The sequence below is a fragment of the Molossus molossus genome, unplaced genomic scaffold, assembly GCF_014108415.1.
Source record: "Molossus molossus isolate mMolMol1 unplaced genomic scaffold, mMolMol1.p scaffold_m16_p_5, whole genome shotgun sequence".
In the NCBI taxonomy this organism is placed as follows: Eukaryota; Metazoa; Chordata; class Mammalia; order Chiroptera; family Molossidae; genus Molossus; species Molossus molossus.
This window is the reverse complement of record NW_023425388.1, coordinates 115,169,332-115,189,313: the sequence shown is the minus strand read 5'-3', so window position 1 is coordinate 115,189,313 and position 19,982 is coordinate 115,169,332. Positions and strand designations below refer to the sequence as shown.

Here is a 19,982-nt window from a genome sequence, read left to right as displayed (position 1 = left end):
CCTCATGCTATGGGAACCCCCAACCATAAGATTATTTTCGTTGCTACTTCATAACTGTAATTTTGCTACTGTTATGTCTTAGGTGACCCTGTGAAAGGCTCGTTCGACCCCCAAAGGGGTCGCGACCCACAGGTTGAGAACCGTTGGCATATATAGAAAGATGATCTCTGCTACATTTTAATAGCAAAAACTTGAAACCATGCACATCAATATGGCAGCCATTTAAAATTTATAACATATTCATAAAATTTAAAAAATTAAGCCATTAAAAGGAATGAGGTAAATCTATATACATTAAATTGAAAAGATGTCCACAACATAATTATTAATGTAAAAAGAAAATAGTAAGTTGCTTTTCCGGAACCACAGGATGATTTGACATCAGAAAAAGTATTACTAGAAAGGGTTATGTTATTATAATACATATATCATTAATACGTTATGTTATATTAATGTCATTTATTAATATAAAATGTTACTATATTAATGTTACTTACTGATGTTATATTAACAGATTAAAACAAAAAACCAAATGACTGTCAACAGATGTAAAACACTGAATAAATGCGTAAAGAGGATCAGATTCATTACATCACTTGTAAAAAGACATGAAGAATTAACCCTATGACACTCTGCCTTAACAAGAGTCTCTGTGGCTGGTGTCACACCAACCATCCGTTCCCCGGGCCTGCGAGTCCTCGGGCCCTAAGTTTCACTGCTTAGCTTGTACAGGGGATGCTTTGCACCTGTTTCAGGAATACAATGCAGCACACCTTCCACAAAAAGTGGCTGCCCTTCTACACTCCATAAAGCATTTGGCTTTTATCATTCCGACGATGCACATTTATTTCACTCAGGTTAAATGGACACTGCTGCCTTTTCCGCACCTATATGCGTACACAGACTTTCTGCTTTCAAGTCAGATCACACAGTACATACAGTTCTTCCCAGGACACTTATAACAGCAATTAAGCTGAACCTGTGTAGTACAACGAAGGCATATAACTCAACTAAAGTGAAGAAAACATGAGCAGCTAAGGCCAAATTCCCCAGGCCCTGGAGATGGCACCTCCTTCATGACTGCCACCTGGTGGACATCAATTGAAAGACATCCCAATTTCAGAGATGTTAAAACATGGGGTAAAAAAAGGGTGAGGATAAAGAAAAAAAAAAAAAGGTTTTTTTTAAATCCTCAGAGGAGGACTTTTTTACATTGATTTTAGAAAGAGAGGAAGGGGGAAAGGGAGAGAGTGAGATGGGTAAGAAGGGAGGGGGGGAGAGAGAAACATCGATGTGAGAGAGAAACATCCATCAGCCACCTGTTGTACGTGCCCTGAGCAGGGATCAAACCCGAAACCTAGGTACGTGCCCGAACCAGGAATCAAACCCGTGACCTTTTGGTGTACGAGACAACACTCCAACCAACTGAGACACCCAACCAGGGTGGCATGTATTATTTTTAAACTTAAAATGTATAAAAATACGCATAATCTAAAAGTACAAAAATTATAAGCATTAGTGAAAAATTGAATTCTTAAAAAAACAGGTCTTATCTTTCCTTTTCACTATGCTAAAAAATAACTTCTTAAAATAGCATACTAATTCCTATTCCTCTCTCAGATGTGAGTCACTTTAACTAATAACAAATTTCCCTCCTTTCACCCACAAAGTCTGTGAGGTAATGAATGGCTCTGTCATTTCATTGGCAGAAGTCTCTTGAATACGAGTGGCCAAGAGGGTGCTGCCTCGAGCCAGGTCCATGTGCCTGGTGTCCCCTCTCGGCCAACCCTCCCTCATCAAAAGGATGCTGGCCCCACGATCAAGAACCGTGCTCAGCTCCACCTTGACAGGAGTGCCGTGTGCCAACACGCCGGGGCCAAGCTACTGCCCACGCCTAGGAGACGCAGAAGCCGATGCCCACCTCTCCCTTTACTGCTGTGATTCTCTGACCATTAAACAAGGTGCTGGGCGAAAATGGTGCATCGAGACTAGCACCTCAATTATCATTAAATGCATAATGCAGCAAGTTTACAATACATTGACATGCTGATCTTTAAAAGCTTCTATGACTATATATAAAGCAAACTACACAAAATATAACTGTTCAGCTCGAAGAGTTCTCACAAACTGACACACCTGGATCAGGACACAGAACGTGAACATCACCCCAGAACTTCCCTTCACCCTCCCTGCCATCCACTACTCCCCAACTCAACCCCCAGTGTCCCTGCTGAACTTCTAAGAGCTTAGGTTAGTTTGGGCCATACTGACACTGAACACAAACAGAACCATGCAGTATAGTAACTGGTCTTTTAGATTTTTCTCTCAGTACCATATTTGTGAGATTCAACTCTACTGTTGAGCAACCATACTGTTGAGATATACTTGGTAGATGTTTTATTTTCATTTCTACACAATATTACATTGTGTGAATATGCCAAAACTTATTCTATAACTGACGAGCATTCCCAGGTAGGGGCTACTTCAAACAGTAGTGTTATGAACATCCTAGCACAAGTCTTTTCACGAACACATGCATGCATCTGTGAAGTGTGTACAGCAGCAGAGCCACAGGATATCCAGCCGGACCACAGGGGACTGAGCATTAGTAAACACTACCAGGCGGTTTTCCAAAGTGATTTGGGTGACCACTTTTGAACTGAAATAATCTACACATAAAAATCATACAAACATAATTTTGCTTTAGTGCTTCAGAGAGTATTCAGAATTGCAGCATTATCAGAGAAAACATTAGAAAAAATTACTTTTCTTGATAAATCACACTGGTTAATAAAGCCATAAGGAGACAGATGATTCAATAAGTGGTTTTGCGTACAAGACTGTTTCGGGCTGAAAGAGCCTGAGCCTTCCTCCCTTCGGCGGTCACTGGGTGACAAGCTACACGATAAGATTAAGCAGGGCACACGCAGCGATGACGTCGACAGGGACGCCCTCACCAGGGCGTAGACGCAGGAGCAGGAAGAGGAGAGAAGAGGCAGTTGTCTCGGTGAACACCCGAAGGTAGGAATGGATCACCTAGAACAAGCAGGCAGCTAACACCTGCTGAGCCATGGCACTCGGTGCTGTGGTCAAACCTATGCTATACCTTTGTTTTCACTCAGTTCATCTTTGCAACTCTATGAGGCAACTACTAGTCTCCTCGTCTCTACTTAAAGATGAGGAATCTAAGGCTAACGAAGGTGACCTGCCCAGTCACACACAGCGGCATGCAATCCCAGGAAGCAGAAGCAACGTGCAGTACAGCTGCAGAGAACAGAGCCGAACATTCTAACCATAGGAGGCAGTAACAGAAAAAGTAGTGTTTGCGTTGATTCTTAAACTTCACTGTATTTCAGTTGGCAGCCAAAAACTGACCTTGCAACTATAAATGATCTGACCAATAAAACAACGGATAGGAACCTAAGTTCAAGATCTAATTGGCTTTATTCAACAATTCGTGAACAGGGCAGCATCGCACCTGGTAAAGAGAACGGTTCCCTGAGCTCCGACTCTTCAGCCTGGTCCAGACCTTATACTTCTGACGCACTGTAAAGCCGTATTAGGTTTTGGGCAAATACATCACAGTTATTTCAACAAATTAAGCTACATTTCTACTCTTTTCAGTGACCTTTTTTTTTTTTTTATCCTCACCTGAGGACGTTTTTGCATTTATCTTCAGATAGAGCGGGAGGGAGAGGGGGGAAGAGAGAGAGAAACATCGATGTGAGAGACACATCAACTGGTTGCCATCCACATGACCCCAACCGGGGCCGGAGACAAACTGCAACCGAGGCACGTGCCCTTAGTGGGAACTGAACCCAGGACTCTGGTCCACAGGCCGACGCTCTAACCGCTGAGCGAAACTAGCCAGGGCAGTAATCTATCTTTTAAGATTCAAGGGCAAAACATTAGTATATGAACCATCCCAAACTCCATGCCATCTGCAAATCTGACAGCCACGCCTTCCAAGTCTTGCTGCGCATCACTGAGGAATGCACTGACTAGGGAGGGATGGCAGGGTTATATACCAGTTAAAAGTTAAGCCCTTGCCCTGGCCAGGTGCTCAGTTGGTTGGAACATCATCCCATACTCCAAAGTGTTGCAGGTTCGATCCCGGTCAGGGTGCGAACAGGAGGCAACCAACTGATGTTTCTCTCTCACATCTGTTTTTCTCTCTCACTCTCCCTTCCTCTATAAAATCAATAAACATATATCCTCAGACCAGGATTTAAAAAAAAAAAAAGGCCCTGGCCCAGCCAGTGTGGCTCATTGGTTGAGCGTCGACCCTGTACCATGCGGTCCCTGGTTCAATTCCCTGTCAGGGCACATGCCCAGGTTGTGGTCCAAATCCCCAATGAGGGGTAAGCAGGAGGTGGCCAACCGATGTTCTCTCTCACCAATGTTTCTCTCTTTCTCTCTCCCTCTCCCTTCTTCTCTCTCTAAAATCAATAAAGGAAAAAAATGTTTAATATATAAATTTTAAAAAATGCCCTGGGCGGTTTGGCTTAGCCGTTATAAGTGTCGGCCTGAGGACCGAAGGGTCTTCTACATTTGGAAAAGCACCTTAGGCAAATAAACACACACAAAAAAACAAAGACATTCATTGTAGCACTGTTGGTAATAGCAAAAACTGGATAATCTAAATATCTAGTATGAAAAATTAAATAAATCAATGTTCAGTATCATAAAAATCCCGTTTTATGATATTGTACAACCACGCAGCCATTGTAAATAAAAATGTACCTCCTCTATTAGCATGAAAAGATTTTCCAGGTAAATGATTAAGTGAAAAAGGCAGGTAACCAAGTAGTATGTTTCTATTAGTGTTACAGATAGATTATCTATAAACATTTACATAAATACATATGCACACACATCGACGAACACACACGCAAGGCACATAGCCTAGGAAAAAGGTCTAAAATATTGTATACCAAAATGTTAACAGTGGCTAGTTCAGAATAATATAATCATAAGTAATTTTCACTTTCTTCTTCATACCTTTTGAATAGTTTAAACCCTGTACTAATGAATATGTATGGACTTTATAATAAGAAATAGTAACAAATACTTTCAGTCTTGAAACAAATAAAGAGCAATAAAATCACCTATTAAATACCTTGTGCCATTACTATATATTACTATTTTCTTACCTTTAAACCTTCAGCTGGAAGTCTGTAACCAAATCTTGCTGGAAGGTCATCAAACGTCTGAGATACATTTTCAAAATTATACTAAATGTAAAATTAAAAACAATCAGGTTACAACCAATTTACACATAACATTTCAAAACAAAAAAATTGTTAAATTATTTGAGATGTCATTTCCACAAATCTGATTTATTATCACAGTTTATCACAAGAAAAATAACCTTGCAAATGCACGTCCATCCACTAAAATAGCAAGGAATAGATACAATTCACTACATATCCAGCTGCTTAAATTAGACTCTTGGTTTCATATAATAATTAAGCAACAGCAATAATTTTATAGTATTCCACTTTATTTTCTCTATATTATAAGGGTCTGACTTATAGAAGAGATTTGCAGGGTTTCTGGCTCTAGCTATGAAAAAATGCCTTTTCCCTAGGAGAAGAAGGAGCATCAAATCATACTCTTAAAGCACTGTAATCTTTTATACAATCTGAACATTTTTATCTAAGGCTAAACAATGAAAGTTCTATGCTCAATGAAGTACACACATCTAGAGAACTGAAGGTATTCAAAAACTATTTTAACAACTTTCCCCTCCTTATAGATACAAACTCCTACGCTACAGTGTCCTCTCCCGGAACAGAACAAAACAAGGGTTCTCCTGCTTTTAGAAGATAACAGTAAATGTGATTGTGAAGTGAGTTTGCTGTATTACTTAGAATGCTCAATCGGCTATAGAGAAGACGAGAAACAAAAAATATAGATGAAACTAAGCAAAGACAGTAAACAAGTAACTTCTGAAACACAGACAAAAGATGGCATGGTGCATCAGAAGTTAAGATGGTTGCCACAAACTGTAGGCAAAAACCAGAAAAACTAGAACACGACTTGTTTTGAATATAGATAAAAAGAATGGGACAAAGCAGAGTGTATGTATAGACAGTCAAGGATGGAAGGATCAAGCAAACCTTAAATATTCACAAAGCATGGTTTAGGTGGAACACCAGGACTGATGGCGATGTCATCCCCAAATCAAACACCTACTGGTGATCCCCATTTCAGCTTCCAGATAAATAACTCTTCAGGGTAACAGCCAGTTACAACTGTGTTCGCAGCAAATATCTCACTCTCTCTAACAGAGCAAGCAAAGGTTGGATCCCGACACCTTCACCTGTCAAGCCCCCTTGCTAACCCTCGACTCAGGGCCTGGTCCCCAGGAAAGCTGATGCAGCACAGAGAGAGTGGACAGACTAGTGGCAGGAACACAGGATTCGGGCAGTGTGGTTCTTGCTCCTCTCGTACCCGATCCCAAGTGCCTCAGCGCACCCATCAGTTCCCTGTACCTCTCATCGGATGTTTGTCTCATATGATGGAATAATCAGCCTGGCGTTCCAAGGCTAAAGACCCGACTGTAAAATAAGGAAATTAATCTGAATGAAAGAAAAAAAGAAAGAGGTCACTCTAGATCAACACGGATAGACCAAAGGAAAATACAAATGTGTGCTGGCAGCACTTTTTTTTAAAAAGTACTTTTAAAATCAGGAAATGGAAAATCTACAACTGCACAAAAGTATTCTTGTATCATTTCCTATTACTGCGGGACTTGCTGGGGTTTTTTTTTTTCCAGAAGTTCAGAAGTAAAATATCTAGCTTGTACATATAGTACTTGTAACACTAGGACTAAGAAGCACTTTTGTTATTGAGTGAGACCCATTTTGAAATTGCTCTGTCTTTTCTTAATAGCAAAATAAAGACTGTCTCACACTGCCTCTTACAATGACATTGTTTAAAAAAAAGTTCTTATCATGAACAAGAGACATGAAAACATCTTTAGTACAAAAGTGCTTCACACTTGACTATTAGAGGGGCAACTGGGCTCCTGAAATTAAAGCATGCTCACTATTAACATGTTTGAATCAGAAAATAAAATTACTCCTCTCTGGAATCCCATCCTCAGTGATTACCACGTATGACAGTTTTAATGCACAGATTTTGAAAAGGCTTTTTCCTTATCCAATTCTTTTTGACTGCAGCCTTAACGGAAGGTTTAAATTTAATTTACAAAGTAACAATTATTGGGCATTTATGACATCATGCTAAACACTTAAGAGGTATTCACTTATTTAACCCTTACAACCACCCTACACCATCAGTCTCTGCTACCATCACCCTCATTTAGAGACCACAGACACTGAAAATAACTCGCTCTAGCGAATCAGAGGAACCGGATTTTAATCCATGCAGTCTGGCCCCGGAACCCTGGCTCTTAACCCACTGCCCCCGTCTCTCATCCAGTCCCGTTTTCATGAGAAGTGAGACTAAAGAGGTGTTAAATTCAACTCAGATCCTAGCTCGGTTGCAGACCTCTCCGCTCCCAGGCGGTGTGAGCCGGTCCACCCACCGCGGGGCGTCCCTCCGCTCTGCCCGCGGACCCTCACAACCGCCTGCAGACACGTCTCCCGGCCAAGCCGCTGCAGCAGAACATCCAAACGGGGTTGTTCGACTCTGAAACTATGTAAGATGCACACTACTTCCAATCAAGATCACAGCGCTGCTCAGGGCTAGCAAGGCACTGGGAGCTCAACCTGTCATCTCTGAAGTCAATGCCCCGCCCACGCCGGGGCGCTGTTTCCAGACGTAACCCTACGAAATGATCCCACGTGTCCTTGCAGACGGGAGGAGAGACGGACGCGACAAGGGACGCGAGGAGCAGCGCTCACAGCACCACTCCATCCGAAGCACCGAGGGACGAGCGCTGCCCAAGGAAGACGGGGAAGAACCAAGTCCCCAGGGGCGGTCCTGCCCTCCGGCCTCCGACGGGCGCTGGCGGAGACACGGCACCAGCCTGGGGCGGCGGCTCCGTGGCCCCGGGCTCACCACCTACCAGCCAGACGAATACTGCTGTCGGGAAACCAGCCCCCGCGTGGGAGCCCGACCGCCAGCACCCAGTCGTCCGGCTGCACGCAGCACGGCTCGCCGACCTCGGGGTGCAAAGGCGGGGCCCCAGTACCTGTGCACGTGGGGCTGGAGTCAGTTCTTCACCGCGTACTTTTCCGTATCGCTGCACACTCAGATTTTAGGGGTGCTCTTACTGAATTAAAGAAACAGCTGGCATTTTCTACCTCTTGACTCACTTCCTTTGGGTAATTGTGTTACCACATCAAAGTCCTGAGCTTGGATTTTTAGTTCCCCTTTGCACCTATTTCATGTCTTCACACCCCGTCCTGGTTCCCATCGCAACAACCCCCTCCCGTCCCCCGCCCCCGCACTGCACTCCCCTCCCTGCCCGGTCCCCGCCCCCACACTGCATTCCCCTCCCTTCCCGGTCCCCCGCCCCCACACTGCACTCCCCTCCCTTCCCGGTCCCCGCCCCCGCACTGCACTCCCCTCCCTTCCCGGTCCCCGCCCCCGCACTGCACTCCCCTCCCTTCCCGGTCCCCTCCCCCTACACTGCACTCCCCTCCCTTCCCGGTCCCCTCCCCCTACACTGCACTCCCCTCCCTTCCCGGTCCCCGCCCCCCACACTGCATTCCCCTCCCTTCCCGGTCCCCGCCCCCCACACTGCATTCCCCTCCCTTCCCGGTCCCCGCCCCCGCACTGCACTCCCCTCCCTTCCCGGTCCCCTCCCCCTACACTGCACTCCCCTCCCTTCCCGGTCCCCTCCCCCCACACTGCATTCCCCTCCCTTCCCGGTCCCCGCCCCCCACACTGCATTCCCCTCCCTTCCCGGTCCCCGCCCCCCACACTGCATTCCCCTCCCTTCCCGGTCCCCGCCCCCCACACTGCATTCCCCTCCCTTCCCGGTCCCCCGCCCCCCACACTGCACTCTCCTCCCTTCCCGGTCCCCGCCCCCCACACTGCATTCCCCTCCCGGCCCCCGCCCCCCACACTGCATTCCCCTCCCTTCCCGGTCCCCTCCCCCCCACACTGCACTCCCCTCCCTTCCCGGTCCCCGCCCCCCACACTGCACTCCCCTCCTTCCGGTCCCCGCCCCCCACACTGCATTCCCCTCCCTTCCCGGTCCCCGCCCCCCACACTGCATTCCCCTCCCTTCCCGGTCCCCGCCCCCCACACTGCATTCCCCTCCCTTCCCGGTCCCGCCCCCCACACTGCATTCCCCTCCCTTCCCGGTCCCCGCCCCCCACACTGCATTCCCCTCCCTTCCCGGTCCCCGCCCCCCACATTGCATTCCCCTCCCTTCCCGGTCCCCGCCCCCCACACTGCATTCCCCTCCCTTCCCGGTCCCCTCCCCCACCCCCCTCCCTCTGCAGTCACAGCCTCTCTCTCTGCGGCAGCACGGCGGTCAGCTCTGAGCAGCTCCCACGCGGACGGTCCCTCCACCAGGTAACATCCGTGTGTCTCTCACGTACTTGCCGCAGCACAGGACACTGATGGCAAGCACGGACTGCGCCATATCGGATGTTTTGCTTTGTCCTATTAAACACACCGTGGGCAGTCTCATACCTGCTCCAGGGAGTGAGGGAAGGACGATGAGAATGATAATTATAAATGCAAACAAAACATTTCCTATGTGTCGGACACTGTTCTAAGCAGCTCACCTTATCTAACCCTCACGGCGCCCTAGCTTATGCGAAGGAGCTGAGGCCCTGCAGTGGCTAAGTGATCTGACTGCGGTCACACAGCGGTTCGGCCCCCAAGCGCCCACTGGTGGTCTAACCCACCTGGGCCGCCCGGGGCTCCCAGCCCTCCTCGGCAGAAGGGAGAGCCCGGCCACAAGGCCCGCAGAGGAAGAGGGGCGGAGCGAGGGGGCGGGGCGAGGGGCGGACGGCATGGAAGAATCAAAGGTGAAAAGGTAGACAAGGAGAACCTCACTCCCTGATCAGTTCATGTATCCGCTATCTCATTTCAAAAGCCACCCCAAGAATATTCCAAGGACTTTGGGGACCAATTTAGAGAAGTTTGAATGAAAATGGACTTTTAGTTCTACTTCCATTCCAACTCGAAAAGATCCTCCTTTCTAGAAAATCATCTAATCAGCTAGTTCCTACCACAGAGAGTAAGAGGGTGAGAAGCTCAGAGGGGTTAGAACTGCTGTGCCTTCTAAAGCTACAGCACTGAGAGCCTGGTTCTCCGGCTCTGCACTGATCCCGGCCCTTCCCCAGTGCCACAGGACAGACACATGACTGAGGACCACATGACTGGTCAGCAACAATTCTGGCCCTTCCATTTCTCACCTCATGTCATTAAGCAAATCACTGTACTGAGAAAGAAAAACAGTAAACCTTGGGATAGTGCCTACAGTATACATGGGCTTGGGTACACATGTGCACACACACACAGTTCATTCTGCCCTTTCCAGCTTCACAGAAATGAGCACTAGAAACACATGCGCTTCCCAGTTTAGAGGACAGTAAGACAGTAGCCCAGAAAGGACACCTGAGGTTTTGAGCAGCGATATTCTCTAAACTCTTCTCTATCCACCATCACAGGTAACACCAGTATGCTTTTCTTCGGACTCTTTAGCATTAATCTTAGTTTAACATTTTCTATGGACATCTTGTACAATTTTTTTAAATAACATTACCAAAGTCATTACAGATATACTAATTATCAGAAAAAAACATAAGACTCTACAGAAATACCCCGCATGGAGATACACATGTGCATGAGCACACACACCCTTGAGAGCAACCACACTCACCAGGTACCTACTGTACGTTAGCTCTTACACGAGAGAATAAGCAATAAAAAGATGAGTGCGGTCCTCCCACTCTCCAGAAACAACTGTGTGCATGCACCTGTAAGTTTGTAGGCGAACACCTTGTAAGATTCCATCATTTAGGACTTTTTTAAAGCTGTCCCTTAAGGGATGCACTTGGACATGAATACACTTCCCAGTACTTACTGCTAGAATGTCTGCTTCGACGGGCAGCAGGTGTAAGAATGCGAAGAGCTGCACGGTCAAGATGGTGTACACCTGGGTGGCCGACAGCATGAGCATCCCTATGGAGAGCAGCATCGCGCTGTAGAATCACCTGGAAGACAAGTAGGTAATTAACAGTGAACTCCGGGGCTTTGTCCCTGAAAATAAGTGATTTACCATATTAATTCCTGATGGCCAAAATTATCTTTTTTAAATAAAAGTGATAACATTAAAATTAAACGTATTTCAACAACATAAGAATTGACACAGATTTGCATCAGAGATGCAAATTAAAACAACTACGAGATATCCCCTCACACCTCTCAGAATGGCTGCCATCAACAAATCATCAAACAACAAGTGTTGGCGAGAGTGTGGAGAAAAGGGGACTCTAGTACACTGCTGGTGGTAATGCAGACTGGTGCAACCACTAAGGAAAAAAATATGGTGTTTTCTCAAAAAATTACAAATAAAACGGCCACTTAACCCAGTGATTCCACTTCTAGCAATATATCCTAACAAGCCTGAAACACCAATCAGAAAGAACATATGTACCCCTATGTTCACAGCAGCACTATTTATGATAGCTAAGATCTGGAAACAACCCAAGTGTCTATCAGTAGATGGGTAGACAAAAAAGCAGTGGTACATATACACAATGGAGTACTATGCAGCTGGAAGAAAGAAAGATCTCGTATCCTTTGAGACATGGAGACCTGGAGAGTATGATGCTGAACAAAATAAACCAGTCAGAGAAAGATAAGTACCACATGATCACTAATTTATAGACTTTTGTGGACAAAAATAAGCTATCAACCAAAACAGATCCCGAGACATGGATCTATTGACAAACCTCAGAGGGAAGGGAGGTGGGGGGTTTGGGAAGAGATAAAACAAAACTTATATGCATATATGCACAACCAATGGACACAGACATTAATCTAGGGAAAGCAGGAGGGGGTGGGAGCAGGGAGGAGAAGGTCAATGGGGGAAAAAAGGGGGCACTTCTGTAATACTTTCAACAATAAAGATAAATATAAAAAAAAAAGAATAAGATCAACACTGCTGACAAAGCTTGAATTATAAATAAAGCCGTATGAGGGAGGGGAGGGGGAGGGGAGGGGAGGGAAGAGAAGGGGAGGGGAGGGGAGGGGAGGGGAGGGGAGGGAAGGGAAGGGAAGGGGAGGGGAAGGGAGGGGAGAGGAAGGGGAGGGGAGGGGAGGGGAGGGGAGGGGAGGGGAGGGGAGGGGAGGGGAGGGTAGAAGGAGAAAGAGAAAGAGAAAGAAAGAGAGAGAGAGAGAGAGAGAGAGAGAGAGAGAGAGAGAAAGCTGGTTTTTCTTGAGTTTGTTTTCTGAATGAAGTTAGATGCAGTCACTTAGAACATCTCCTTGCTGTTCAAGAAGTTCTGCCTGAGCAGCTGTGAACTCCTGACTTGATTCTTTGGGACTCTGGACTGAGCCTAGCCTAGGAGCTCACATCCTGTCATTTTCACATCTTATTGGTCACACGCTATTCAGTATGGGAGGGGATCACATGGGGAACGAACACCTCTTCAAGGCTGATTGCCACACACATAATGGTTGTTCAATAATGTTCTGAACTAAAAAAAAAAAAGACTTTACACAGATTTGGACACTTAGGCAAACACCCAGGGTTAGTCAATACTTACATAACACATGATGACTAAGTTCTGTTTTAACCACAAAACAAACATCTTCCCACAGTTCTTGGTTTACAGTACAGCTTATCTACTAATTCACTTATTGGGGAAACTAGATTTCCATCAAAATAATTATTTAAACACTCACAAGCACCTTTGCTTTAAATTTTTTACAATTCTGAAGAATTTTTATAATTCTTTAAATGTATTTTATAAATTCACATGTAAATTTACTTTTCATTTATTCTTGTTTATTGTACCTATAGTAGAGAATACAAAAAAAAAAAAAGCCACTGACTGCAGAGTGATAGTCCTGCCCTCCTCTCCTAATGCGCATCTTCCGCCTGCACCCTAAGGGCAGTGAGCAGCTGCTCTCCCGACCCCCCCAGTTCTCTACATGATTCCCAGCCCACCTCACAGCAGAAAGAAACCATGAAGACTCAATGTTAGCCGAGCTGAGTTCAAGCTTCTCCCTGGTAAGCCGCAACCAACTAATAGAATACTTAAAGGTGAAAACAAAGTTTTCCTTTATAAAGAATTATTTCATTAAATGCCACCAACTCACACAACACCAACTGTGATGACTACTGGTAAGGCTCTGGGCTTGGAGACTACACCGACTAAAACTCGGACTCTCTGAAAAACACTGAAAGAGAAATATCTGTGCATAATTTCCGAGCTACCGCCTTACAAACCCATTAACATCAGAGATGAAATAATGGTGAAAACATGTTAAACGTACAGATTTGTTCCAGAGACAGATCTCAGGGTGATAAAAATGTCCTAAAATCAGATTGTGGTGATGGCTGCACAACTGTATAAATATACTAAAAATCACTGCACTGTTCACTTTAAATGGGCAAATTTTATGGTGTGCAAATTATAGCTCAACAAACCTCTTTTAAAAATGTACAGATTGCCCGGCCAGTGTGTCTCAGTGGTTGAGCATGGACCCTGCACCAAGAGGTCACTGGTTCAATTCCCAGTCAGGGCACATGCCCAGGCTGTGGGCCTGATCCCCAATGGGGGGCATGCAGGAGGCAGCCAATTGATGTTCTCGCTCATCGATGTTTTTATCCCTCTCTCCCTCTCCCTTCCTCTCTCTAAAATCAATAAAGAAAAAAAATGTTTTAAAAAATGTACAGATTGCCCTGGCCAGTTTGGCTTAGCAGTTACAGCATCAGCCCTGAGACCAAAGGGTCGTGGGTTCGATTCCCAGTCAAGGGCATGCACCTGGGTTGCAGGTTTGATTCCCTGACCCCAGAGTCATGCGGGAGGCAACCAATTGATGTGCCTCTCTCACATCAACGTTTCTCTCTCTCTCTCTCTCTCTCTCTCTCTCTCTCTTCCCCCTTCTCCCTCCCTCCCTCCCACTTCATCTAAAAATCAATGGAAAAATATCCTTGGGTGAGGGTTACCAAAAATAAATAAATAAATAAATAAAAATAAAAACATGTAGGTTTGTTGGTCTTGGTGTCTTAGGAAAAATACATTTTATAATATACCTCTGTGCAGAGCAAAGCTAACGCAGTGACCCCGACACGCTATCTTCAGAAAGGTCTTCTTGCCGCCGGCCCTCCACCGGCACCCGGGAGCTTCCATTCCAGAAGGGCTCCACCACTCCCTGATAAGAACAACTCATTGCGCCTAACGCTGCGAGCACCTGGTTTATGTTTAACCGTAATCTGTTTCTGAGAGTCTGAAATTTCGGCACATGCCAGGCCACATGAGCAGCCCCGGTGTAACCGCAGGCGGACATTTCCACGAGTCGACCTAACTCACTGCTGAGGTGAATCCCTCCGTCACACATTCTGTCGACTCCACGGAAGACGACGCAAGTTTACACCTGTTTCCCCTGGACCTGACCCCATGCTCCTTTGCTCTCTGCTGACTTTGCTTTGTATCTGTTCACTGTGATAAATCATATTCAGGAGTACAACCGTATTCTGAGTCCTGTAAGCTCTCCTGGTGAACCACTGAACCTGGGGTGGTCTCGGGGACCCCCAACACAACCACATTAGGCAATTTCTGGTCAAAAATCATACCATAAAAACATACAAATCCCCATAAATAAGGCACAGTTGCTACTAAAGTTTGCTAGGAAGAATATTCAATATTCGGTATGTTGACCACTGACCTGTTTGACTTCCCTTGTAATGTTCTGCAATTGCCAGCCAACTTTGCAGTCGAGGGAGTTTGGAAGGAAAATAATTCTACGAATAGGAGTAATACCCACAACTGTTACTGATCACTTACAATAACCACAACAACTGTTATTGATCACCTGTACTCAGAGCAACAGGCATCGCTATGAACATGTCACTGAGTTTACCTCATCCAATCTTAACAACTCCCTATAAGGGAAAACCCACCGTTAAGTCACTCGCCCAAGGGGAAACAATGAGTAACAGCAGAAGCGGGATTCACACTGAGGTAGCATGCCTCCAAAGTCCACACTCCTGGGTAGAAGTCAGGATTTCTACCCAAGACAGAGAGAGATTTAAGAACTATCAACAAAGTCCAGCCGGTGTGGCTCAGTGGTTGAGTGTCGACCCTGCACCAGGAGGTCACCGGATCGATTCCCAGTCAGGGCACATGCCCAGGTTGTGGGCCAGATCCCCAGTAAGGGGCGTGCAGGAGGTGGCCAATCTATGTTCTCTCTCATCGATGTTTCTATCTCTTTCCCTCTCCCTTCCTCTCTCTCTAAAAGCAATAAAAATATATTTTTTTTAAAGAAGAACTATCAACAAATAAGTGATAACTAAAATCATCTTAATGTAAAAATGAAAATTAAAAAGAGAAGAGGCTAGAGAAAACTCTGAAGAATATCTAAATTTAAGGGTAGGGGGAGAAAGCAGGAAAAAAGATTGAGTTCACAAAAGTCAAGAAAGAAAAGAACTTTGAGAAAATGTTAGGGGAAGAACGGTAGTCAAGAAGAAGTAAATGTTGGAAAAGAGGCAAAAAGATAAAAGAATTTCCCCATTTCAGTCTGTCCAACCTAAAGGATCTGACCCCTGTAGCCTAACAGACACTCTTGCTCTGACCAGTTCTTTACTCCCAAGAACGCACCCTGTGCCGGCCAGCTCTGTGGCTTCATCTGTGTGCTTTCCAGAACTAAAATACACTTCCCTCTACCTTCGAAGGGAAAATTAGGGGAAAACTAAGAATTCTATGAAATTGTATGTAAATATTTTTGAATGTATAAATATGTGCTGTTTCTGTGAAAGAGATCCATGGTGCTAACACATTCTCCAAAAAAGCACAAAACGGTTTTGTTGTTGGTAAATCTTCCCTTCTCAAAGAAGTCTTCTGGAAAGAAAGGTTAACAAAAGCTTAAATTCTTTTTTTTAATCCTCACCTGAGGATATGTTTTTATTGATTTTTAGACAGAAGAAAGGAGAGAAACATCCATGCAAGAAACACAGATGAGTTGCTTTCCCCATACGAACCCCAACCCGGGACTGAACCCATAACCTAGGTACAGTATGTGCCCCGACTGGGAATCAAACCTGCAACCTTTTACTGTACTCCTGGGATGACGCGCCAACCAACTGAGCCACCTGGCCAGGGCAGCGAGCTTAGGTCCTCTGACACCATCTCCTGACACTTACACTGCTGAGTACAAAGAAATACAGACTGTCGGCTGTAGCACTAGGCGACATTATTTATTATAAAAATGACTCCCCAGTTGGTGAAAAACATTAAAACTGGAAGGACTGTATGTTAAACATAAAAGCTTGTTACAACAACAATAGACTCTTGGTTCCCTGTGGTGTATTTCTTGAAACCAAAAATGACTTTTGAGGGCACCTGGAAGCTACTCGTGAACTGTTACAAGACATGGCTCCTTCACACGTGACCTTCCTATGCCGATGTGATACACACCCACACACTTGACCTTGTCTGTACAATTCAGTACTTTCCTTGTGGAGCATAAAGGCTGCACCTGGACGAAGTAAGCTTCTCAATGAAGATGTATCTTATGTTGATATTCTGTCTCAGTCTGTGTCCTCCTCCAAAGCTAGGGACCCCGGGACCAGATTGTGACCAATCAGTTACTGAGAGTGTCGGTGTCAACCAGACCTCTGACCACGTCAGCCGGTCACGCACAGCGGGTGTGGTACCCTTCTTCCCCATTAGGATCCTCAGCAGCCTCTCACCCCTGACTTTACTCAAGGGATGCAGCCTCTATGACAGAACATAAGACTGTGGGTTGTGACTCTCACGGCCCCTAATAGGACACAATCACCTTCACATTTCTTTAGAACCATGTTTAGAAAGAGAAAACACAGAAACACCTAATAAAATCTTGCTAATTACAAATACCAACCCCTTTTCCTCCCTCCCTCCTTCTTTCTTTTTCTCTCTCTCAATAATTGCCAAAGATAGAACATGACTCCGTCTTCATTCTGAGTAAGCCTAAAATCAGAATCAGGTTACACTTTTTCAAAGGAAGTGTATAGTGGAGAATATGCAGGAAATCCTTAAGAACTACAGAGCAGGTGTCTAGAAATGTCTCCGTCACCACCATCTCCGATCATACCTAACTTTGTCTACTGTTTGACAAAATCCTACTAATTATTAACAGACATTTTATCTGAAAGTAGCTTCCCGACTCTATCAACTGGCAAATTCTCATTCTACTTTCTATTTAGTCTATATCACCTAAAATGTATTCTTTCCAAAATTGTTTTAACCTGACTCTCACAAGCCTTTGGCTCTAACTTGAAGTTTACAGAAAATACATGGGATAGAAAAATAAGCTCTAAGACAAGGTGGGCGTGTTACTTGAGGGCACTGCACTGACTTCTACAAAATCAACAGGAATAAACAAAGCAGTGCGGGCAGATGGAATGGACGGTTAGAGAGATCAGAAACAGCCCTGGCATATGTGGCTAAGCTGGTTGGCACTGAGCCATGAACCGGAAGCTCGCCAGTTCAATTCCCAGTGAGAGCACATGCCCAAGGCGTGGGCTCAATCCCTGGTGGGGCGTAGGGGGTGTGCAGGAGGCAGCCCATCGGTGTTTCACGTCAATGTTTCTCTCTCTCTCTCCCTTCCTCTCTCTAAAAATCAATAAAAATAACTTTAAAAAATACTTTAAAGAGATAGGAAATATTAAGTTGAAATGCAAACACAAAGTTCAAGCAAAACAACAATAAAAATACAGTTTAGGAACAAGGGGGATAATGTGAATATAGTCTAGATATGATATATTTTAACAACAATTGTTAATTTTCTTAGGTATGATTGTAACCACTGAACTAGCTCAAACTGGCCTTATCCCGTTTCTAACAAGATAATGAGTTGCTTTTCAGGGACAACAGAACAAAACCGTAAGTCATGCACTGGAAGCATGTGCCAAGGGGAGAATCTGACCTCCAATAACAACCAGAACACCACCATCAACCCAACCAATGAGCTGGAACTTGACCGTGACTTCATCACCAGAATCCTTCCAGAAGCTACAGATTTGCCCAAAACTTCCCGTGTTGAAGCTCTCCAACCAAAACCTGCCCACCAGCCCTGCAGCAGCCCATCCTTCCCTGACCCCTTAAACCCCACCCCAAACTCTCCACCGGGACAGACTGGCCTCCTGTCTTCTTACTGGCTGACTTCGCAGAGGAGCCTTTTCCTTGCTCATAAGCCACAGTCCTGGCTTTCCATACGCATGAGGCAGGGAGCCCGCACTCAGTAACATGATCACAGTGCTGTGCTCACATGAAAAAACCCTTACTTTTGGAAATGCCTAGTGAAGTACTTAGGAATGAAATCTCATGATATCTGTAATTTACTTTAAAATACACCAGCCACCCCTGGCTGGTTTGGCTCAGCAGTTAGAGCGTCAGCCTGTGGTCCGGAGAGACCCAGGTTTGGTTCCCGCTAAGGGCATGTACCTCGGTTACAGTTTGTCCCCGGCCCTGGTTGGGTCGTGTGGGTGGCAGCCACTTGATGTGTCCCTTTCACGTTGATGTTTCTCTCTCTCTCTTTTCCTCTCCCTCCCTCCCACTCTATCTGAACAATAAAAGGAAAAAATGTCCTCAAGTGAAGATAAAAAATTAAAAATAAATAAAATACACCAGCCAAAAAAATTAAACCAAGAACTAATAATTTTAAATCTAGGTGAAGATCACTTTGAAGTCTACTTTTCTATATTTTTGATCATTTGTTTTTTTTTTGTTTTTTTTTTTTATTTATCCTTACCCGAGGACATTTTTTTCCATTTTTTGCACAGATAGAGTGGGAGGGAGAGAGACGAAGAGAGAGAGAGAGAGAGAGAAACATCGACGTGAAGGGACACATCGAGTGGCTGCCACCCGCACGACCAACCAGGGCCGGGGACAAACTGCAACGGAGGCACATGCCCTTAGCGGGAACTGAACCCGGGTCTCTCCGGACCGCAGGTCGACGCTCTAACCGCTGAGCCAAACCGGCCAGGGCTATTTTTGATCATTTGTATAAACGTTTTTATTTAATGCAGTGAATAAATAATTGTTCTAACTTTTCAGAAGGCCTTCAGCCTCATTTTTTTTTGTAGTATAATATATAGAACATAAAATTTACCATTTTAAACATTTTTAAGTGTCTAGTTCAGTGACATTCCTATTGTTGTGCAACCATCACCAGCATCCACCTCCAGAACTTTTTCATCTTCCCAAACTGAAACTCTATACTCATTAAACACTAATTTCCCATTCGTGCTCTAGGTACTTCATGTAAGAGGAATCACTTCTTGTACATTTATGTCTGGCTTATTTCACTTGGCATAATGTCTTCAAAATGTATCCATGTTGTAACATACATCAGGATGTCCTCCTTTTTTAGGGCTAAATACTACTCCATCGCATGTATATAGCACATTTTGTTTACCCATTCATTCACTGATGGACACTATGGTTGCACTTGTTGCCCACTGTGAATAGTGCTGTTGTGAACATGCATGTGCAAATGTCTGAGTCCCTGCTTCCACTTCTTTACACATGCCCAGAGGTGGAATTGCTCAGTCATACGGCGATCCGTTTAACTTTCTGAGGAACTGCCGTATCGTTTTCCGCAAGAACTCCACCATTTCACATTCCCACCCGCAGTGCACTAGACTTCCAGCTTCTCCACGTCCTCACCAACGCTTCTGTCTCTGTTTGGTAATAATCACCTTAATGGGTATAAAGAGGACCCAACCAGGGCTGGGGACAAACTGCAACCGACGTACATGCCCTTAGGGGGAACCGAACTCGGGTCTCTCTGACCGCAGGCCGACACTCTAACCGTTGAGCCAAACAGGCCAG

General features: G+C 45.1%; 1 protein-coding gene across 2 annotated transcripts in view; it reads right to left on the bottom strand.

Annotated features, from left to right (window-relative positions):
* RNF13 (ring finger protein 13) overlaps positions 1-19,982 on the bottom strand; it is a 133,648-nt gene that overhangs the window by 88,574 nt on the left and 25,092 nt on the right. For both annotated transcript variants that reach the window (XM_036242884.1, XM_036242883.1), the window contains exons 2-3: positions 11,021-11,150; positions 5,154-5,234 (exon numbers count right to left, since the gene is read on the bottom strand). In XM_036242884.1, coding sequence (XP_036098777.1) covers positions 5,154-5,234; positions 11,021-11,134 — 195 coding nt within the window. In that variant the 5' untranslated portion in view covers positions 11,135-11,150. The remainder of the gene's footprint in view (positions 1-5,153; positions 5,235-11,020; positions 11,151-19,982) is intronic.